General features: G+C 40.4%; 1 protein-coding gene across 1 annotated transcript in view; it reads left to right on the top strand.

Moving 5' to 3' along the window:
• The first annotated feature begins 784 nt into the window (after positions 1-784).
• The window catches only part of zcchc14 (zinc finger, CCHC domain containing 14), a 32,555-nt gene continuing 9,667 nt past the window's right edge, over positions 785-23,672 (top strand). Inside the window, exons 1-7 of the mRNA XM_063899644.1 lie at positions 785-2,038; positions 4,751-4,966; positions 11,520-11,766; positions 18,363-18,433; positions 18,539-18,610; positions 18,892-18,959; positions 19,517-19,719. Of these exons, the coding sequence (XP_063755714.1) occupies positions 1,538-2,038; positions 4,751-4,966; positions 11,520-11,766; positions 18,363-18,433; positions 18,539-18,610; positions 18,892-18,959; positions 19,517-19,719 (1,378 nt within the window). The 5' untranslated portion in view covers positions 785-1,537. The remainder of the gene's footprint in view (positions 2,039-4,750; positions 4,967-11,519; positions 11,767-18,362; positions 18,434-18,538; positions 18,611-18,891; positions 18,960-19,516; positions 19,720-23,672) is intronic.

The following is a 23,672-nucleotide window of genomic DNA, read 5'->3' as shown; positions in this document are numbered from 1 at the left end:
GTGAGGGGTACGGCCGGGTGTCATGATGGAAGCACAACATCCATAAGAAACTGTGTCGCTGCATCAGGTCTCAACATGGACATCTGCCGCCATCGTCTGGTCCTAGGTATGAACTACACAATAACAGCACCAGAGGGTCAGGCTTGAACAAAGAAGTGAAGTTCAAATATGGTATTCAACTCTACAGATAATTGTTGCTTGTATCAATATAGCGAATTCTGTCATGCACTGTTAGAGTATGTTTTTTCTTTTTGTCTTGTACGGTCGATTTAATACTTTTATACTTTAAATTAAGGCTTATGTAACATTTTGAATGCATATCTTTTACTTGTTATTATTCTACAATGTGGTATTATTCCTTTACTGAAATCAAAGTTAAGACTGCTTCGTCCATCAGTGGGTCTTTTCTAAAATAAATAATATAAGGTAAGCACCTTTGCTGTCTTATCTGACTTGGCTAGTTTCCCTCTAAAACTTAAAAAGTAAAAAGTAAGAGATGATATTGGTGAGACTAGTATATCATATACTATATGGAATCAGTCAATTCAAGGCGTAATTTATATGCCACTTAAAAGCCACGGTAATAAAGCTGAGATATGTATGAGCGCATGAGAAAAAGATGTGAAATAGCAGGGCAGCGGATATCCCTCTGAGCCAATCACAAGTGAGACTTCGCATGCAGACGGTACTCGCAGCAAATCAGAGCAAACAATTCTGTATGATGGGAGGGTTTTTCTGCCAGAGTTGGGTTAATGTTATACACAGCTGTTTTTTTCGATTTCAAGACCTATGGCAGAATGCAAGGAGCGTAGAACAACATGATGCACTAAACTCATTCATGAAATATGGGACTTAAAGTTTAATTTGTGAGTTTTTTGTTTTCTCTGCAGCGGCGCCACATGAGGTAATGTATCTGTATAATGTTAATTCCAGTGGCAACATTAGCTTCGGGCCACACTGGTTTTGTTTTTAAACTTCGACCTAGCATAGTCTTGCTAGCGGTTTGTCCTCGCACAAATTCTGGAAAAGCCATGAGGACAGAGGAGCAACTTCACGTTGAAGGATAGAGGGGCGGCTCATGAGTCTCCTTCAATGGGGCGGTGTGTTTTGAAGTGTTTCTGTAGTCCAACGTCAGGGGGGCAGCGGTCCGACCGGCGGGGAGGGACACGGCGGAGGGACTGCTCCCGGCTGCGGTGCTGAAAACTGAACACAAACCGGACTACTTTGTATTGATAAGAGGGGACTTGCAGAGATTATGGTTTGGAAAGGCCTGCTGCTCGCTCGCCGCAAACAAAGGAAATAACTTTCATGTCAGTGCTGTGGCCGCAGTGAGTGGAAACAAACAGTGAACAGTGAACGCCAGAGTCTCTAACTTGAAGTTTGACTAATTAGCTCTGACTTTATGGCCACTCGAGGGTAGCGCTGCCCACACGCGCCAGAGCAACTTCACACGCACGCGCCCTCTTTGTTGTGAAGTTGTGTCTCCGTTGAAAGTGTGACTTTTTTAATTCCAGTTATTGTCTGTTTGAGTGGATGTATGAGGATGGTGGAGAGCCGGAGTTGTGTCCAGAGGGAGGGGGTCTACCGCTGGTTCAGCTCCCTCACCTCAGCCCAGAGAGCCGAGTTCCTGTGCGGCCTCCTGGACCTCTGCGTCCCCATTGAGCTCCGCTTCCTCGGCTCCTGTCTGGAGGACTTGGCCCGCAAGGACTACCACTCCCTTCGTGATGCAGAGATCAAAGCCAACAACCCCGCTGACCTCTCGGGCCTCACCAACATCACGGACGAGGTGGTGCGGAGCAAGCTGCTGGTGTCCCTTGCCTTGCTCGGCTCTGACAACAGGGAGGCAGCGGGGGTCCTGTACCGGACCCTGACTCACATAGACTCGGTGATCAATAACTACGGGTTGGCACTGAACGACGGGAGGACTGAGGAGCAGTTTCTGTTACTGTTCACCATGGCATCTCACCATCCTGCCTTCAGCTTCCACCAGAAGCAGGTGCTGAGGCAGCAGCTCGGCCAGATCCAGGACATCCTGCAGGTGAGGGATGCTTAAAAGGGAGTCAGTAGAACATTTACCTTGTCACCAGCAGATCAGTTCAGAGCGCTGAAGATCTTTTTGAAAAATAATTGAACCCCTATTCAGTCATTTTGAAGAAAATATATGGATTTGTGTGTTAAATAATATTACTTCATTTTAACACACGTACTATATACTTAAGTACACATTTAGGAAACGTATACTTTACTTGAGTAGCCTACTTTTAATTCAGACATGATCAGAAGATGTTTTAGGAACTCTTAGACAAAAGTGTCTACATCAGAAGAATCAGCAGTACTTTATTTATCCCAAACTGGGACATTTTTGAAAAACCAATTACATTGGTTGTTTTAAATATTTGAAATCACCACAACAAACTACAAAAGAAATGCTTCACACCTTAATGCTTCTATAACAAAGTAATACAAAATTAGGAAACGAGCCAATAGAATAATGAGTAGCTAATTTATTTGTTTATATACTTTTTTTTTCACCACAGGTTTTACTAACTTGACTGAAGAAAACGATTTGAGTTCTTTTTCCACCACTGATCATTTTTAAAGGAATCATCTGATTTATATTAGAAAGCAAAGTAAACTAACAGATATATTTAGATGCTATAAAACACCACACAGATGCTCAAATGTAATTACTTCTAAATTATATTTAGATGAAAAGGACTAGAAACATGTTTTATATACATACAGAAATGCCACTTTCAACATTTAGATAATCCAACATGCAGAATTTCTCTATACTCCTTCTCAGCTGATGGTTTAGTGATGGATATAAGCATATGGGCACATACTGTAGCAGGTGATACAAGTCTAACATGGAGAGTGATGGGAATTCATGTGAAAACTTGTGTAGCAGCTACGAACATGGCTATATATAGTCCTGTGGTTGTGAATGGCATAAATAAAAACAATAACTAATGATTTTTCAGCTCAGTGGCTGACTCAGAAGATGTGGTTACCCACTGTCTGATCAAAATGTGACATGTAAGAGCTCATAAAGCAGGGCAGATGCCAATGTGGTGAGCCTGCTGGAGGGTGTTAAGCTATAAATCCTGTGCTATCAGACACAGTGCCCACTTCAGGATATACGTCTCCCATAAATTCAGAGCACCGGATGACGTTCACCTGTGTTATCACCATGTCCGCCCATCCATCAGCCCACTGATGTTCACCCACTCAGAGGAAAAGTAAAAGTCATTGTAAATAATTGCAGGCTTTTCTGAGACCATGGAAGAGCCAATATGTGACAGATGAGTACTGACATATGACCTATACACTTAAATTACAGGTCAGACTCAGTCAATGACAGACTGCCTGTACATAGACACACCTCAGTCATGTTTGAGTTCACAAAGGAAACAACATGCTTGTAGGTGAAAGCTGACAGCCCGCAGCAGTTGATATCAACACAGCCGAGGTCCTATTTTAAATTAAATTCATCAAAGCTAAATGAAGAAATCACATTGTTTACATGCATCTTCACTAAGTCTAATTTCAAGACTTTTACAGCTGCAGGGATATCAAACTTGTTGAATTCATCTTAATATAATATTAGCTCAGAAATAACCAGGTTATATTTGTTAAAGTTCAGTCCACTTTGCCGGTCAAAAGCATACTAACATTTTTTTCATCAACTTTATATTTTATGATGTATCTTATTACAATTAAATTTAAAAAATATTTCAAATGATGTTTCAATTAGGGATGCACAGATAGAGTATAATATTATTCCCAATTTTGGATTTGTTTTCGATGCAGCAGAACAATAAAAGAATTAAATAAAAACAAGGCAATGTAATTACAATAAATAAAATAAAATAGCATTTAAAAATATACAATTTGGACACAACATGTACAGATCATATGAAAAAAACCAAACATCATTATTATCAGAGGTTTAGAATAACAGTTTGGCTGCTCTCTGTTGCTTTTTATATGTATTTATTTTATTTTGGTTGTTTTTCATCCCCCTTTTGTGTGCCTGGCCAATCTTCATTATGATACATGTTTTAAAATGATTCAGCCCTTCATTGTACTGTCTTTAAATTGGCACATTTTGATCTTATACTTTTTTAACAACTGCATAATAAAAAGCCTTTATAACTTGCTACACAACTAACTACCTACTAAAGATCGTGTAAGCATCTATGCCTGGTTGCAGCTCAGTTACTCTTTAAGTGATTCTTGATTATGATTATTTCTCCATAATCTGAGTGTAGTCCATATAACATATTTAAATGTTGTGTCCTTATGGTGTAGAAACCATTTATTTATGCTATTTTTTTTTTATCACCTTAAATACCTTCAGCACCCCCACTTCAATGCAATTTGGATTATAATTGAGTCAAAAACTGTTTTGGTGTCTAAAATAGAACGATATGGCACTCTATTGGTAGCTGGCCTGTGTTGTTTGGAGCACCACTATCTGATTAATAGTATGACAATCCCAGTGCCAACTAGTTCCATAATACTAAAGTGAAGGATGATATCTCCAACACTCTGTAACTCACACCAAACACGTAATTTTTACTTTGGGCTGAACTGTTCCTTAATTCTTACCTGTCACTTCACCAAGTTGTGTTACAAGACAGCCAGGGTCTTTTGTCCCTTGTTATAAAATAAATAGAGAAACCATCACAGTTTACTCTGCTATTGGTCACATTTGGCCTCTTACGGATTACATTTGTTGTTGCAGGTGAGCAGTGGAGGAGGAGGAGAGGCTCAAGAAGCCGTTGGGGATCGAGCTGCTGTGTGTCACCCTCAGCCACATCACCACCACCTCCGTCCGACTGTGTCCCTGCCTCCGGCCTCCCTGCCCCCCACTGCCTCCTCCCCTTCCGATGCCAGCGCTGCCTACCTGCCTCTGTCTGCCTGTCCACCCTGCCACACACACTGCAGCTGCTGGCACAAGGTAGAGAGCAACACACACAGGGTTATTATGTTCATTATGAACAATACAGCAAGTTTAATGATTCCAAAAACTAATTCTTTGATAAGTCGTCTGTGGTTCTGGTAGTTCCATCTTTTGTTATCCATCATTTGTTGCATGTGTTTTCTTTTTGAAATGGACAAGGGTGCAAGTCATTAGGTTCTGGTTTTGTGTTTCTGTCGGTGTTTGTAAGCAACTGTGACTGACAGAATATTTCTTTTTTATTTTACTTTTTTGTTTGTTGTTATTTTCTTTTAAGAAGGTGCAATACGATTTTCTTCTCCCTGCTCCGTGTGCTATAAAGTCTACATGTTTAGTTTGAAAATAACTGCCATGTGTGGTATAAATAAACAAATCCAATTATAGTGTAAGGAACCCCAGCGCCACAGCTGATATCAAAATGATCAGATTTTTTTCCTGCAGATTGAAATGGATAAACAGGGCCCCTTGATCAGAGCGTGTTTAGCGAAAAAGAGCAGACCACTAGATGTTCAAATTGGCCAGTCAGAATCAAGTATTCAGCTAAGCCATGAAATAATGGCAAATAATCATTTATGAGAAACAGTATTATTCTAATAATGATACATAGGTTTTGTATAGCGCTTTTCCTAATGCTCAAAGACGCTTTACATAAAATCAGAACAGAAACAAGAACAAAAAACAAGGGGTGTTGATTAGAGATTGAAAGCTAGAGTGAATAAGAATAAAAGAGTGTTGGCCTTTCGGATGTGACATAGAAGGGAGTTCCAGAGGGAGGGGGAAGCTGCAGCGAAGGCCCTGTCTCCCCAGGTCCGGAGCTTTGGCTTAAATAGCGTTGTTGAAACTGTCATACATATGGCTTAGTCAGCATTTGTTATTATTTAATTATCATCATTGCCAGATGTAATAATTACCTGTCTCTGGCCAAATCCATTCACTGAACAATATGATTTCCTGGAGAAGCTTCTTTTCATCAACAGATTCAGTGTTGTCGTGCCTCTCTGTGATTGGCTCAGCTGCTTTAGAGAGACAAGTCCTGTGATGTGATTAGGCCTTTCTTATATCCAGAACACAATGGTATCACAATGACAAAAAACTTTGCATTTTAGATCACTTTCCAACAACACTGACAGATTTCTGACTTTCATAAGTTCATAATACACAAACATCAAATAGATCTTGTGGTCCTAGCTGTGTGCGTCACTTTGAGTGTCCCCTGGAGACAGTTTCCGTTGTGAGCTTCTTGCATTGTTTTACTTTTTTGTAAAAGCTGCACACGTGTTATCAAATTAATATGTGTCACATTTGGTAAGGTTTCTAAACGCTGCACATGTGTTGTCAAGTTGATGAGGATCTCTCTTAATTTGCCTGTGTCTTGACACGTCTGTCATTTTTACATTTGCATCACTTCTGAAGCTGCACTGCGTTTCTCCTAATGGAAATGTTTTGGGCCGCTGTAGCGCATTTGCACTTGTCGGCCACTGTAATTTCGGCATGGTTGAATGCCCTTATTGCACGTTTTTGATAAAACTGTCAGCTTAATGAAATGTAATATGAAAGCTCAGCTCAGTATTTATTGAAAGGATCACCTCACACTCCAATTTATGTTTCTCCTCAGCAAGTCCTTCTGCACCTTGTCCTTCTGCACATTTAGCAAAGTAACAAAAATGATGCTAATGCTAGCTTTCACGCCAAATGCATGTAAGTTATAAGGTTATCATATCATCATCATTTTCTACATCAATCGATTGTCCTCCAAGGTAGTGTCTTTATGTCTTTGAAGGCTGCTTCAGTCGAAAACCCTAAAACATTCATTATAATATGACATGAAAAGAGAAAAGGGGAACATCTCCATATTTGACACACTGAAAACAGCATTTTCTGCCATTTTTTGTAAAGTTACTTTAATCAGGCATTGCTTCTCCAAATTGTTGACAATTTTTTGTTGTAGCTAGCTCAGTAGCTAATTAGGTAAATATTTTAAAAGTTTCCAATCATCTACTAAGTTATTCTTTTCTATCACAAAAGATTCACGTGTTGTTATTCTGAGTTTAGTCAGAAAATAGTTAACAGCAGCTGTTTTGAGTTTTTACAGGCTTCATATTAAACAGATGTGTTGCATCATATCAATTACATAGACAAACATAACATCCAAGGTAAACACACAGCGAATAACATGTTATGACTTTATTCAAGTATAATTAGTATTTACTTTTGACACTAACATAATCTTTGCTGAATGTGAGACACGGATGCTTCGGCTTGCTTTCTCATACATAAAACAAAATGTTTACCCTCCTAAGCTGTGAGCTGTATTTGTGTGTGTGTGCAGAAAAATAGTTATGCCAGCTGCTAAAGATCCTGTAGGAAAGACCAACAGAGCAGTGACATGCCTGGTCAGATTCCATACTTTAGAAGTTCATAATCTCGCTATTTTGACTTAACCTTGACTTCTCACCTTTTACGACCAGTGTGGAGTAGAGCTGGAAGTGGAGTTTGAACCATCAATCTTCTTTCTGGTAATGATAAATGTTTGGAAATGTGAAGAAATCGTACTCTCAGTGTCAAACATACAATTCTCTAGCAACAGGATCCGTGGTAAAACACAACATGACTAAATATTGATGATAAAAGGGGACAGGAAGGAGTTGTTTACAGAAATGTGGTCCCGCTGCATGGATGTGTTGTAATTAAAGGTGGAGGGAGAGGTGGGGGGTTTCCCCAAAGAGTAGCTGGATCATTAACCCTCCCTCACAGTAACATGTGGGATCATATTGCAGAGAGCTAATGAAGGATTATCGAGACATGAATCAGGACTCAGAGGCATGTTCCCTATCAATACAGCTAAGAGAGATGTGAAAAGGAAGTTAGAGGAACGTCACGCTGTGTTTTCAGTCCCTCTCTAGATGTACACACAGGAGCAGGCCGACTGTTTAAACATGTGCGAGCAGTGAAGGGAAAGTACCCGGCTCAGAGAGGAGCGTTTGTATTTAGTGTGTTGTTGCCCTTGGCTCCTGCTTAGTGCAGGTCAGCACATTTCTCTGTGCTGAAATCAACCCTCTGTGGTGTGTGTGTCTGCGAGTGTGTGCATGTGTGTGTCTCCAGTGAATCCCCAGGAAGTTATAAATGCTCTCTCTCTCTCTCTCTCTCTCTCTCTCTCTCTCTCTCTCTCTCTCTCTCTCTCTCTCTCTGTGGCTCTCTTTCCTTCCCTCAGCACTCTGAAGGCTATGACAGGGTTTCTTTGTAGACCAGAGTCACGTACATTATCTACAGTATAGCAGCTTTTAGCCAGATGTGACAGATTTAAATGTGACTCAGAATCTTTTAGTGTATTGTTTTGGTTTTATGTCCCACAACTTTACTATTTTGGTTCACTCCCACAGCTTTTATCAGCGTCATTTGAAGATGCAGGTGCAATTACATTTTATTTTGTAAACAGAATCATGTTTTAATTGTTATTTTGAAAGGTACGGAAGAGGATTACGGCAACTAGAAAAAAACGGGCCGACTTGAAGTGATTTTTCTTTTTGAGTTCTTAATTAAAAGCCCCTAAACCTCTTCCATAAAAAGGGAAAACACGTTTTAGTTGTTTAAATTGTATTCAGCTTTTTGGGGTTTTCCATTTCCTGTTATATAGGTTTTTTTGCATGTAAATGGTCTTCAAGGGCTAAAATCCCAATGTTCCTCCTCGAGGGAGTTTCTCTCCCACACACTCCCCCCCCTGACTGAAACGCCTCCATTGGACTTCTTTGTTTACTCCCTTAACATAGTGAAACCACTACGTACAATAACACTTTCTCAACAGCACTCTGACATTGTACGTTATAGGCTGAAGTGCGGGACACATCTTTAAGCTGTTGACCAATCACAACAGAGCTAACCAATCAGAGTAGACTGAGCTTTAGTTTCAGACGGAGAGGGAAAAGAGGTGATGCAGTAGGCCGTATCGTATAGTGAAATCACAAAATACAGATATCATATATTTCCTCTTCAAGTACAAATTAGTATGCAGTGTAGGTACTTTCCATCACTGGACATAAAATATAATAAAAAGCCATATTTAATACTTCCAATACCATCTGTTCTTCCTCGAGGTTTTTAACCTTGCATGCGTTTAATTTAACGTGAAACAGCTGGATGCTGAGTCACTCCAGAGGAAAAATAGTGGAAAGAGATTTTCTCAAGCAGGATGCTGCAACAGTGCAGCGTTACAAACAGCACATACTGGCCACATGTGCAAAACTGCATTATCACCCGATTATATGAGGGCTTTATACATCTATAAAACAGTACCGGTGTCAGAATTAGCAGCAAAGTTAATGACTTTAGTAAGAGAGGGGAGGAGGAGTTGCACACATGCTGGGTTTTATAGTTTTCAGGTCTTTTTATACCATAGCTGCTACTAGGAATGTTGGGGTGTTCCACATGCTTTCTAAATATCCGCTTCTTAGTTTAATTCCCACACTCCTTATCTTACAATTTCTTTCTTGTCCCCCTTCCTGCTGACTTGTGTTACTCTTATGTTTTGCTTGCTCTACCTACAGTGTGACAAAGCCAGACTCTCCGTCCCCTCACATGCAGTCTGCAGACAGAGTTGGCACGGCGGGCGAGTAACATGTGGATGTGGCAGCAGCGCACTTAATTGTTTTCAGATCTACCGGCCCATGCTGTGCCTCTGTGTGTATGATTGCAATGTAGCCACTAACACGTGTTGGTTTTTCTTTGAAATAGTAAGAGAGCAAACACACTTATAGTTTCTAGTTGTATGAGTCAGTATTTGAGTGTTTGTCTTTAGGACAAGAAGTATCTTTGTTTATTCAAAGAGTAGATAGAAAACATATTTAATTTACAAACTGGTTGTAAACATAGCAATGTATTTCAGCTAGTAACTTAAAATACTGAACCATTGGGTCCCTGTTCCATCACAGAGCCTCGATCCTACATTGCAAGGTGCAGTGAGTGGTTGAAAGAAAACACTGGCTTTTAGATAAGGACTTTCATGTTTTGATGTCATCTGAAGTCCACCGTAACTCTCCAACACCATTTGAAAAAAAAACAACAACTGCATCTTGTGAATAGAAGGGTGAGTCGAGAAGTATTCAGTTGGTTGCAATCCACAACCACAATACTAGATGCTGCCAAATGCTACACACTGTGTCTTTAAGTGTGGGGAGATTCCTCTCATCCATCAGAGGGTCAAAAACAGTTCAAACTGTGTTCTGTTGTGATTGAATTTGACTCCATGTACTTTGACAGCCGATTTTAACTAAAGGACTAAGTGGAACCATGGAATATTGCCATAGAAGTAGCCTCTTTATGTTCTGTTGTTAGCTGCTTTTCATCTAAGAACTAAAAAGCAACAAGTAAAAAATGTTTGCCTGACCTGGTTTGTATTGCAGTTAAAAGCACCGTTCAGGAACTAATCGTGGAAAGTTAAAATGTTAAATAAAAGTACATCCAACACTGAAATTAAATTATGCATCACAGAAAGTTGCTGTAATCAGACGTGGGTAAAAGTTGAGTAAAAGTAGAAGTACCAGAGTGTAGGAATACTCTGTTACAAGTAAAAGTCCTGCATTCAAAATCTGCTCTGTAAAAGTACAAAAGTATTGGCATCAAAATATACTTAAAGTACCAAAATTAATTTAACTTATTCTGCAGATTGGTCCATTTCAGAATAATATCTCTGATATGTTTTATAATGATTGATCATTAAAGTGTTCTCAGAGCTGGTAAAGGTGCAGCTAGTTTGAATGGCTTTGTATACTGCAGGGTAGCTGCTGAGAGTCTGATTTAAGGGTGATTATATTTACCATCATTCATCAAAAACTGTAAAGTAACTAAAGGTATAAAATACATTTAGTGAAGTAAAAGTACACAATTAACCTCTGAATTGTAGGGGAGTAGAAGTACCAAGTAGCAAAAAGTGCTATCTACTTAGGTGCTTTACACCACTGGATATAACAGGAGTGTCTTTAGATTTTTCCATAATTGATTTGTAAAGGAGAAGGTTGCTGAGGGATCTGGGATCAGTGTTGAAGGTGTTGGAACATGTGAATCCCAGAGCAGCAGTTGGTCAAACAGTAAAACAGCAGCCTCAGGTTTGTGTCTGGATGTCAACTCTTTCTCCCTCTGAGAAACACTCTGCTCTTCGAGAGTGTGCTATAAATAAATAACAGCTCCCTTTTGTAGGAGCCTTGTTAAATATTGGTTTGCTTTCAATGCCAGATATTTCTCCTCTCTCTGTCTTGGCACTATGCAAGTGTTGCTTAGTGTTTGAGTTCCAGCGGTGCATTCATGTCGATGGCTGTTGAATTGGTGTGAAAGCTACTGGCTGACAGGAAGGGGGAAACTTTAAGGATCTACTTTGTGGCGAGTTGACCCCCAAGACATGCCTCCTCAAGTTCACCCTCTTGGTACCGCACATGCTCCAGTGTGCTAACTCATTTTACTGCGGCTAAGCAGTTCTTACAGCCCTGTCTGTTTATCCCTGACCTCTGCTCTGTGGTTTTACCCTCTCTTTCTTACTGAATGACCTCTCACCCCTGTGTTTCAGAGCCAGACCAGAGAAGCCAGAACAGTCTCAGGGGTCACCATGGGACGACGAGAGCCCCCTGTCAGCCAGGAGCCTACCCATCCTCGCCCAGACCTCCCTCCTCCTCCTCCCCTTCCTCCTCAACCTCCTCCTCCTCCTCCTCCTCCTCCACCACCACCACTTCCTCCCAATCTGCCTCCTCGACCTGCTGGACAGGGCAAGGATGCAGCAGCTCCAACCAATAACCACTGGGGGCAAGAACGAAAAGGTGAGCCTCATGCAGTCATTACAGAAGCTTTATTTATGGTATCTCACAAAACTGAGTACACCCCTCACATTTTTGTAAATATGTTATTATATCTTTTCATGGGACAACGCTGAAGATATGACACTTTGATACAATGTAAAGTAGTCAGTGTACAGCTTGTATAACAGCGTACATTTGCTGTGCCCTCAAAATAACACAACACACAGCCATTAATGTCTCAACCGCTGGCAACAAAAGTGAGTACACCCCTAAGTGAAAATGGCCAAATTGTGCCCAATTATTTTCTCTCCCCGTTGTCATGTGACTCGTTAGTGTTACAAGGTCTCAGGTGTGAATGGGGAGCAGGTGTGTTAAATTTGGTGTTATCGCTCTCACACTCTCTCATACTGGTCACTGGAAGTTCAACATGGCACCTCATGGCAAAGAACTCTCTGAGGATCTGAAAAAAAGAATTGTTGCTCTACATAAAGATGGTGTCAAGCGTGTGTGGCGGCAACCAGGTGAGGAGTACGAAGACAAGTGTGTCTTGCCTACAGTCAAGCATGGTGGTGCGAGTGTCATGGTTTGGGGCTGCATGAGTGCTGCCGGCTGTGGGGAGCTGCGGTTCATTGAGGGAACCATGAATGCCAACATGTACTGTGACATACTGAAGCAGAACATCATCCCCTCCCTTCGGAGACTAATGATAATGACCCCAAACACACCTCCACCTCCAAGATGACCACTGCCTTGCTAAAGAAACTGAGGGTAAAGATGATGGACTGGCCAAGCATGTCTCCAGACCTAAACCCTATTGAGCATCTGTGGGGCATCCTCAACCGGAAGGTGGAGGAGCGCAAGGTCTCTAACATCCACCAGCTCCGTGATGACGTCATGGAGGAGTGGAAGAGGATTCCAGTGGCAACCTGTGAAGCTCTAGGGAACTCTATGCCCAAGAGAGTTAAGGCAGTTCTGGAAAATAATGGTAGCCACACAAAAAATGGACACTTTGGGCACAATTTGGCCATTTTCACTTAGGGGTGTACTCACTTTTGTTACCAGTGGTTGAGACATTAATGGCTGTGTGTTGTGTTATTTTGAGGGCACAGCAAATGTACACTGTCATACAAGCTGTACACTGACTACTTTACATTGTATCAAGGTGTCATATCTTCAGCGTGGTCCCATGAAAAGATATAATAACATATTTACAAAAATGTAACTGCACTTTAGTGAGATGCTGTACCTACTAAATTAATAATGAGGTATTATAATGATCCTTTACTATTTAAAGTACTTTTGGCCCACTGCTAATAACAGAAGAGATCCCTGTTATAGTATGTTTATGAGTCAAAGGTTTACCATAATATGCTCCCCCGCTCTCTTACATTCTGATGCTTCATACCTATCCATCTGTCTGTCTTGTACGTGTGTGTATGGTCCCAACCTAACACTTCCAAGTGTGTGTGTCATCGTATGCATCAAGTTTAGTCCACCTGAACAAGATGCGACACGCTGGTACATCTGAACACTAAAAGCTAAGCACAAAGAATGCTGCCCTAAGGTGTGTGTGTGTGTGTGTGTGTGTGTGTGTGTGTGTGTGTGTGTGTGTGTGTGTGTGTGTGTGTGTGTGAGAAAAGGTAAGGAACTGTCTGAGTGTTTAGTATTAGTACATATAAAATACAAATAAAAAACACATATTTTGCAATATTTCAGTTGTGTTTTTTAATATGTTTTTGATCAGGGAACTTTCAAGTTTTAAAAATGTATGCAGAAATGGATCAACTTCAGCATTCACTTGGGGTCGTGTTTCAACCCGTGTTCTACATGTACGTCCCATAATCCCTCCCTTTTTTGCTCTGTTTTGGTCTCCTCCGACTCATTAGGAAAGCGTCTTAAATGAAAATATACTTTCATATCGCTCTCTTAGTCTTTATCCTATTTGCTGTTAATGAAACCTTCTTGTGTATGTGGTTTATCAGAGTTTGTATTAGCTTCCTGTTGCTGTTTAATACATTTGAAATTGATGTTAGTGGTGGTAATGGTTCAGTAGTGTGATCAAACTAAAAGAATTAAGAGAGGCAGATTTGGGTGATGATTCTCAGTGGGTTATTACTGATTGAAGCACATTACACTCGCTAAGTAGTAATTTTCTAGTGTTCTCTTGTGCAATTTTGCAATGCAAAAGCCTCATAATAATAGCCTCTTAACTGGAACAAAAGATATTCACCTTCTTCTTGACATTTCTGCCATAGCAGGAATAGCACAGGTAGAATTGATAACATTAAAAATGACTGCATTCCATTGAGGTGAGTTAATGACAGGGTACATCTCAGTGTAATGGCTCACCTGGACACTTGATGGAACTAAGCCTTATGCTGTTTCTCAATTTGTGTTGTTTGACACTATTTGTGCTGGAGAGAAACTCACTCAGTGGGGAACATTGGGATTTTAACTTTTGCAGACCATTTTACATGCACAAAAACATATATAACACACTACAGGAAAGGGAAAAGTCTAAAAATAGCCCTCTTTAAGGACACTCTGAAGGACATTTCATCACAATTTCCCCAAGTACACAAAATACAAATCATGATAGCGCTGACAAGCAGTGTGTTCTAGCTTCCGAGACACAAACACACTGGCTGTGAATTATTGGTTTTTCGTAAGACCATTTGATCACCTAGGATATCTTCCATTATCACTCATGTGAAATCAATCACGGGGCGAGCAGCTGGTGCGTCGGGGCGTACAGTATGCGGTTTTAGTTTGGGCGAGCCTCATCAGGCCTGTCTGTTATTGTATTGGCCCCCTGCCTCTTGTCGGTAACACAATACACAACCATCTCACTACCTCATGGTCACACCACATAGCTGTCAGCAGTGTAAATCTCACACCCGCGACATGCACTCAGTTGTATCGAGCGTGTACATACGCATAAATGCATACACACACTCTCACAGGCCCACACAATTAAGTTTATATGCCGTTACCCTACCATTTTCTCAGCGTGTGCTTACAGTTTTTGCTACCTCAGGCCTGCAGAATGAGACCTGCCTTGGTTTTACGACGTTTCTCTTTGGGACACACACATAAACTGTAGATGTAAAGTAATCAAGACAAAGACGCAACACCAGGGATGAACATTATTCACTTTTTTGGATATCATTTCAACTCTTCTTTTGATCATGTCTCCCACACACCGTCCTGGACTTCACAACATGTGTGTGTTTGTCTGGCAACCTAGATTAAAGTGAATGGCAGGCGGCATTTAGATCCTCCCACAGCTGCTGCCCAATGGTGATGAGGGATGTGTGTGTGTGTGTGTGTGTGTGTGTGTGTGTGTGTGTGTGTGTGTGTGTGTGTGTGTGTGTGTGTGTGTGTGTGTGTGTGTGTGTGTGTGTGTGTGTGTGTGTGTGTGTGTGTGTGTGTGTGTGTGTGTGTGTGTGTGTGTGTGTGTGTGTGTGTGTGTGTGTGTGTGTGTGTCCACTGAGATCTCCTCTCTCGTCCCTTCTTCTTCCCGCTCTTTATTGGTCTCCTCCTACACTTGTGTCTTATCCTCCCCTGCTGCTTGTTCCTGCACGCCTCCTGTGGTTTTAGATAGACAGCTTGGGAGTGTAATGCTTCTAAATCTATACCTGGAGGTGTTCTCCTGCACACACACCCATCTATTTAATGTTTCCACCACTTTAACTCCTTCTCACCTTTTATCTAATGACATGGATCTAGTGGCAGAGGAGCAGCCCGGACCTGCCTTTGCAACTGAGGCATCCAGACGCAGTAGAAATATGCGCGAATGAAACACGATGTGTGCACGCATATGAGGGCTGTCACAACACTAGATTTTCACTGCGTGATTATGGTTTCCAAAATAATTTAAAACATTGATATTGGCCCATTCATTAGGGAGAATTCCAATTCAAGAAATTACTATTTATTTCAATTTATTTCCAATTTATGCTTTACACGATCGTGGTTTTTTTTTTCAATTTTTTACAAATAATTTCGTGGGCCTTTGGGGATGGGAAGCAAAACTAGAACGAGAAAAAGCTGATTTACAAGATGCTAAATTACTTTACCCACATTGTCATACGTGTATTAAAAGGACATCAAAAGTTTTTTAAGTATCACGGTTATCGTTAAACCGTTAGCGATAACTCTATACTTTTTTTCCGCGGCTGTATACACAAAAGAATGAGGGCCAATATATCTTCAGACTTGTAGGGAAGAGCCCATATTTAACTTACAAATGTAACCTTATTAAGTTATAAAAATTTAACTTTTAATACAGATATGAGTTCCCAAGCTACACTAGATCATTGGGGATGAGGAAAGAGTAAATAACAAATGAGTCAGAGGACTTGGTGCCAGAATTGAGGGCTGGATTAATACTCATAGTTATCAAGATGTAACCTAAATATAGATTTGCCCAGCTCCACTGTTGTAACTGGACCAAAATATTTCACTATAACGATATTCTCGCTTTATTTATAGAGAATTACAAGAAGAACAAAACGTGTATTCGTCCAATTCCCCTTGAACTTATTTATTGTGCTATGCTTTCTTTGACAATGAGTTACACTCGTTTATACTGTATGTTGTTCGGGAAGGAAGTGAGAATGAAAAGCAACAGAAACGATTGAAGAGATGCTAGATCACTTAATAAATACTATCAAATGTAGAAAAATAACATTAAAATGAAAATGCACCTCACCATATTCTTTTATAATAAGGTGATTAACACCAAGATTTATCACGACAGCTTTAAAAATGCAACCTTTCACTCATTTGTGACAGATCAGCCTCCATATCTTAACCGTAAATAAGTTAGTGCTATCTATACATAGACAAATTCCGACCAATATGCCTTTTGACAGGAGGAGGCCTGCACATTTCCCTTTATAAAGTCATAATTCTTTCCTTTAACACAAATATAATGTGTTTCCAAGCTACACTTAATGATTGGGAGTGAGGTAAGTGGAAATGTCGTTTCAAGACTACAGAAAAAGGACTCAGAGGATTTGCTGCCAGAACTGAGGGCTGGATTATTACTAGAGTCATCAAGATGTAACTTCCTTAACAGTCTTGGCCCGCTCCAGTGCTGTAAATTGGATACAAATAGCTACAGGCAGCCAGTGGCAGAGTGCAGGTTGGACCAGACAGATTTAGGCAGAATTTAGGGAGGTTAAATCCCAGGTGAGAGCACCGTCCTGAAGGAGCTGTACAGTAGCAGCTATGTGAAGCAGAACAGATTCTGTCCAGATGGAAAACTAGGGTGCATACTGCCAGTGCCAAGATTTAGCCTCACCTGATGGAGGAAATGTTCTGGTATTAAATGTTCAATACTAAAGGAAGTTCTTCCCTAACATGACTGTTAGCTAAAAGAAGATGTGTACAAATATGTGTTTATTAACTTAATGTAAGGTAAAGTGAGTACAATATATTTTAGTGCCATTTTATCAGTTCTAATTATCAGTGATCATTAGCCAGGATAATCATGACATTCACTGTGCTTAATATATGCTAAAAGTTATGTAAATCCAATATTGCCATAATGCATTCATAGTCTTTCATTTGTAACATTGCCCTCATGACTGATTTCTACCAGAGATACTTAAAGACTCCATAGCACAGCATAGAGGGTATGTCAAAATCTGTGGAGATAGACAACCTTCTGATGGAAAACCTAATAATATCGTCTACTTAAAATGTTTCGTCTCAAAATGTGTTTTTGTAAATTTGACCCTCCAAAAAAATATTAGTTTTAATCCGATATAGAAATCAGCACATTTTTACATTAAAGAATCTGTAACTATTAATTGTTTGGTTGTTAGTCTTCAAAATCACAGAATTAAAATAGCTGTTTATTAGATTTATGTCATTAAAATAATGTAGACAGAGGCTGAGTTTCCTGACCTGCTGGTGAGCTCTATTCTGCAACAACTGACAAAAATAATCATCTTGACAATAGTAAGTTAGCTAATAACATTTAGAACCAAGACATTGAAGAGTGCAGACCTCCATCAAGGGCCAAATACCCTACCTCGCAAGGCTAACACATGTTAAATACAAATTGTGTATCTGCTTCAATATGTCCTAGGCTCTTGTCTGTCTCATACACCCTTCTACTGATTTTCATGTAAATCAGGCCAGTATTTAGTCCCTAATCCTGCTGACAAAATGACAAACTACCAAAACATTACCTCCTGTAATAACAGTCACGCATCCATAGCACTGTCCTTAATCTCTGAGCAATTAAATGCATGTAGTTTGGGAAAAGCTGTTTTAGAGGAGTGATATATCTAGCATATATATAGCATCTTGAAGGGTAATATACAGGGAGTTACTGCAGGTTGCCCAGTCCCATCAACTTTATGCACCCACTGACTACAGTCAGTATGTGCCAAAGTGCACAACAGTGCAGTCCACTGGCCACTTTCCATCAGAGACAATGTAATTACACCTGATGTGGTTAAACTCCTGCATACATTTCCTCACAGCAATTATTACTTTTGAGAGGAGGCCAAATTGAAATTCCTCCTGGACATTTAAACTAATCAAACCCGACTTAATGGGGTGTGTTTACTCATGTGTGAAACAATCTGTGCTTCTTTCAGCGGTGGTAGAAAAGGTGGTGCTGAGAAGAGTGATACACACGTCTGAGGACAAAAGTGAATACGTGTATGAGGTGGGTTAACACAACTGTTGCTCACTTTTCAAAATGTTCTCCATTCATATTATTACCCTTCCTCTACCTTCTCTACTCGATCCCCTTCTCTTCTTCCTCATGCAGGCCAGCTGGTCCGATGATTTTGTGTCATCAGTTATCAGAACACCGCAGGAGGTGACAGAGCTGCTGACCCAGGTCAGGACTCCCACTGATTGATAATAGTCATATATACTCTCAGGTTAAGAGAACAGTAAAAGTTCTTTAATACTTTGTATTCTACAGACTGGAAAAAAGAACCTCTAGTATTCGGTATGATTTAATGAATGAATTTCTGATTGAATGCAGTAAACAGACATCTGGTTAGCTGATGTGTATTAAGCTGTTTGAACAGTCAGGCTTTAGGCTTGAGTAGCTCTGTAGCAGCACAGAAATGCACAATGCACCTCCTTATGTATGTGGTTTTTGTTTTCTCTTAGCTATCAAAAGCATTTCCTGATGACGGAGTAGAGAACTTCCTTCCTAAGCCCAAAGAGCTGGACCCCAGGTGAGTTCACTTCCTGTTTATGTCTGCCTTTGATATGTTTCGGTCTCATTGTGGAAAGATGTGTTCAATGGAAGCAAAGGAAGGTCTTCAGGAAGAGTCTGAAAACCCTAGACTTTTTACAGTTTGGTTTGCTTGCTAAAACGTTGTTCTTTACTGGATATTGTTGGTGCATTTAAACTGTTATCTGTGCCTAACAACATTCACAAGTTAATCAGCGAAATAGCATGAAGCAGGAATGTGTGTTTTATCACCACAAGATAAAAACTGAACAGTTACTGCTTGGTGTAACTTCTTCAAAACCCTCTTAGGTATCTTAAGTTCTCCTGTAGGTATCATCCTATTTGCAAAATATCAAACATATCCGTATATTGTATCATTTTGCTGTGAACATTGCATTGATGCCTGACTTGCAAAGCAGAAACAATGTAGAGAGACAAACTGTCACAGTAACCTACTAAATAAAGATTTGTGGTATTATATATAGTTGGATTTATTCAGTTAGCTTTCTTTCTTTGTCCTCCCCGTGTGTGTCTGACTTCCTGTCTGTGTTTCTGCAGTCCTGTCTGTCTGCCTGCACCCAGGTGTCTGACAGCGCTGCCCTGCCATGTCCTCCAGCACCACAGCGTCCAGCAGTTCTTCACCTCCACCAGGCCTCTCTCACCCAACGGTCCTGCCCCACTTACTCCCGCCCTCCCCCTGTTACCTTCCTGCCTTCCTATGGCTCCCATTGCCCCCACCTGCCCGTTCACCTCCAGCTCTAGTAAGTCTGAATGTCTGGTCATAGTGTAAATTAGCAGGCTAAACACACAGCGAAACACTTGGTTTGTTGTGTTTGCCTTTTCTTTTTTATTGGTGCTATTAATGTTCAGTTCATTGTTTCATTTGTTTTATATAGTAACCAACAATGTGTTTTTTAAAGTCCTACACTGAAAGCAGCTGAAAGGCAAAACTGGTACACTTTAATATCTGTTTAATTATTGCAAGTAGCAATCCCTATTGCAGTAATCAACAAAATAATGCATATTGTCCTTGAATCGTGCTGCCCTGAATTGTATTTTATATAATTTCTGTTTCTTTCTAACTTTTTTGAAATGTAGAGAAAAAGAAAAGCGGAAAAGTTAACATATTTTTAAGCTGTTGATTTCATCAATGACGTGAGTCTATAACATCAGTGCGTCTCTAAAGTGGGCAGCCAGGATATAAAACAGGAGACCCCGCCTTCTTTCATGAAGGGCAATAAGGTGTCAAAACGGGACGGGCAGAAGGAGAATGATAAATGATTTAATGTCCTGTTTTAGTGTCGAAGAAGAGATAGAGGGGAATGACAAAAGAGGTAATAGAAAGACAGGGCTGTGGGGGTGCAGCAGGTCTTGGTTGGTGGTAGTGGAGAGTTGAGGGGGGTGAGGCTGCAGGCAGTTTGTGTGTGTAGCTGATGGAGGGAGAGGACGGCGTCTATTTCAGTCTGCTGTGGGAATTCAGAGTGGCATGTTTGTGTTGGAAAGCCCTGAGTGCGGTGACTTCATGTTGGTGTTTGCGTTTGATTTTATGAGTGTGACTTCATCCAGGAGAGTATTTAAATCTGTCATTGCAGTGTATGTGTGTGAGTGCTTTTAGTTTTACGTGTGTGTGTGTGTGTGTCAGACTCAAAGGAGACCCCAGGGAGACTAAACTAATATGAATGTGTCTAACTGTGCAGTAATTGGCCGCCACAAACACACACACAGATCTGCCCCTCATCACAATACATCACAGTGCGCTCCTCACAAGCTGCAGCTTTCATATCACCTTTACTCCACAACACAGGGGGAACGGGTTCATATCACTAATTACCCACAACAGACACTAGTTCAGGGGTGTCCAAACTACGGCCCAGGGGCCAACTGGCCCATTTTCAATTGGCCTTCAGCTAATTCTGAAAGTATAATGGAGTATGGCCCGCACATGAAACCTGTCCTTATCTTATATTGTATTTCCTAATAATATGTAAAAATATATTAAACAGTAATATTCACTTTTCAAATAAATTTAGTGAAATCAAATTCAAAACATTTCAAACAAATCGTAGTCGAAAAAAAACCCTTCCTACTGGAGAGCTGTGATTTTTATTTAAAGCATATTATTCAAGTGTCAAGCAGAATTTACCACATTTGATTGATTTTTCTAACTTCTAACTTAACTTACGTGGCATTATACCTCCCCTCTATAAAGTGACCCAGCTCTTCATATATTTTTTTCACACCCCTGCACTAGTTTAACTGTTTTTACTGAGCAAAAGCAATTGCACAATACCGTAAAAAAGTCTAAAGATAAGGATTATCATCTGTTTCAGAAAATGTAAAAGGAAAGACATGGCGTTTCTCAATACCAAGAATGCAAAGAACGAACTTGTGTACTTGTGGAGAACGTTCTTGCGAGTTGTTCTTGGAAGAATGAACTTGCAAGTTGACGAGCACACAGAGCACTGTTGGCGGTTTGAGACGATGCGTACTTGCTGGTATTGCGCAATACACAATTGTGGAGCTTCTCAACTCTGAAAACGTTTAAGCAGATTTTGAATTGGCCATCGATTTTCGTAAAACTGCTAATATTTGAAATCTAAACCCTTGATTTCTCGCCTAAAAGTGAATTTGCAATGATGAAATAGCATACGAAAATAGTAAAAACGGACCGTTGTTAACACAAGTTAGCATCCGATGCATCCTTGGTAAAATAAGCGTGTCGAGAACATTTCCGTGAATACATCCGGGAACTTTATCCGTTCTTGGTGAAAGCGAACTTGGGTTTGGGACAGTACTTGGGCAGCAAGAGATGACGTTTCACAAGAACACGAGCACACAAGTACAGACAAGAACGCATATTGAGAAAGGCCCTATCTCTTTACAATTAAAAGTCTTATTTTCTTCAAAACCCAAAAATATTTACTTAAATTTGACATACAGTGGGGCAAAAAAGTATTTAGTCAGTCACCAATTGTGCAAGTTCTCCCATTTAAAAAGATGAGAGAGGCCTGTAATTTTCATCATAGGTATACCTCAACTATGAGAGACAGAATGGGGGAAACAATCCAGAAAATCACATTGTAGGATTTTTAATGAATTTATTTTCAAATGATTGTGGAAAATAAGTATTTGGTCAATAACAAAAGTTCATCTCAATACTTTGTTATATACCCTTTGTTGGCAATGACAGAGGTCAAACGTTTTCTGTAAGTCTTCACAAGGTTTTCACACACTGTTGCTGGTATTTTGGCCCATTCCTCCATGCAGATCTCCTCTAAAGCAGTGATGTTTTGGGGCTGTCGCTGGGCCACACGGACTTTCAACTCCCTCCAAAGATTTTCTATGGGGTTGAGATCTGGAGACTGGCTAGGCCACTCCAGGACCTTGAAATGCTTCTTACGAAGCCACTCCTTCGTTGCCCTGGCAGTGTGTTTGGGATCATTGTCATGCTGAAAGACCCAGCCACGCTTCATCTTCAGTGCCCTTGCTGATGGAAGGAGGTTTTCACTCAAAATCTCACGATACATGGCCCCATTCATTCTTTCCTTTACACGGATCAGTCGTCCTGGTCTCTTTCCAGAAAAACAGCCCCAAAGCATGATGTTTCCACCCCCATGCTTCACAGTAGGTATGGTGTTCTTTGGATGCAACTCTGCATTCTTTCTCCTCCAAACACGACGAGTTGAGTTTTTACCAAAAAGTTATATTTTGGTTTCATCTGACCATATGACATTCTCCCAATCCTCTTCTGGATCATCCAAATGCCTTCTAGCAAACTTCAGACGGGACAGGCATGTACTGGCTTAAGCAGGGGGACACGTGTGGAATTGCAGGATTTAAGTCCCTGGCGGCGTAGTGTGTTACTGATGGTAGCCTCTGTTACTTTGGTCCCAGCTCTCTGCAGGTCATTCACTAGGTCCCCCCGTGTGGTTCTGGGATTTTTGCTCACCGTTCTTGTGATCATTTTGACCCCACGGGGTGAGATCTTGCGTGGAGCCCCAGATGGAGGGAGATTAGCAGTGGTCTTGTATGTCTTCCATTTTTTAATAATTGCTCCCACAGTTGATTTCTTCACACCAAGCTGCTTACCTATTGCAAATTCAGTTTTCCCAGCCTGGTGCAGGTCTACAATTTAGTCTCTGGTCTCCTTTGACAGCTCTTTGGTCTTGGCCATAGTGGAGTTTGGAGTATGACTGTTTGAGGTTGTGGACAGGTGTCTTTTATACTGATAACGAGTTCAAAAAGGTGCCATTAATACAGGTAACGAGTGGAGGACAGAGGAGCCTCTTAAAGAAGAAGTTACAGGTCTGTGAGAGCCAGAAATCTCGCTTGTTTGTAGGTGACCATATACTTATTTTACCGAGGAATTTACCAATTAATTCATTAAAAATCCTACAATGTGATTTTCTGGATTTTCTTTTCTCATTCTGTCTCTCATAGTTGAGGTATACCTATGATAGAATTACAGGCCTCTCTCATCTTTTTAAATGGGAGAACTTGCACAATTGGTGGCTGACCAAATACTTTTTTGCCCCACTGTAAATGCAAAAAAAAGCAGTATTAGATGCCATATTTGTATAATTATTTTCATAAACAATTAATCAATAAAAAAAGTTAACAAAAATGTTTATGGCCATCGACTGATGGAATAGTCGACTTATTGTAACTGTTAATGAAGGCCTAAATATACCAGCTTCTTAATGTTACTCATTTA

This window comes from Eleginops maclovinus, chromosome 2 (genome assembly GCF_036324505.1).
Source record: "Eleginops maclovinus isolate JMC-PN-2008 ecotype Puerto Natales chromosome 2, JC_Emac_rtc_rv5, whole genome shotgun sequence".
NCBI classification, from domain to species: domain Eukaryota; kingdom Metazoa; phylum Chordata; class Actinopteri; order Perciformes; family Eleginopidae; genus Eleginops; species Eleginops maclovinus.
The sequence above is the reverse complement of the archived record's forward strand: the minus strand, read 5'-3'. Positions and strand labels throughout refer to the sequence as shown.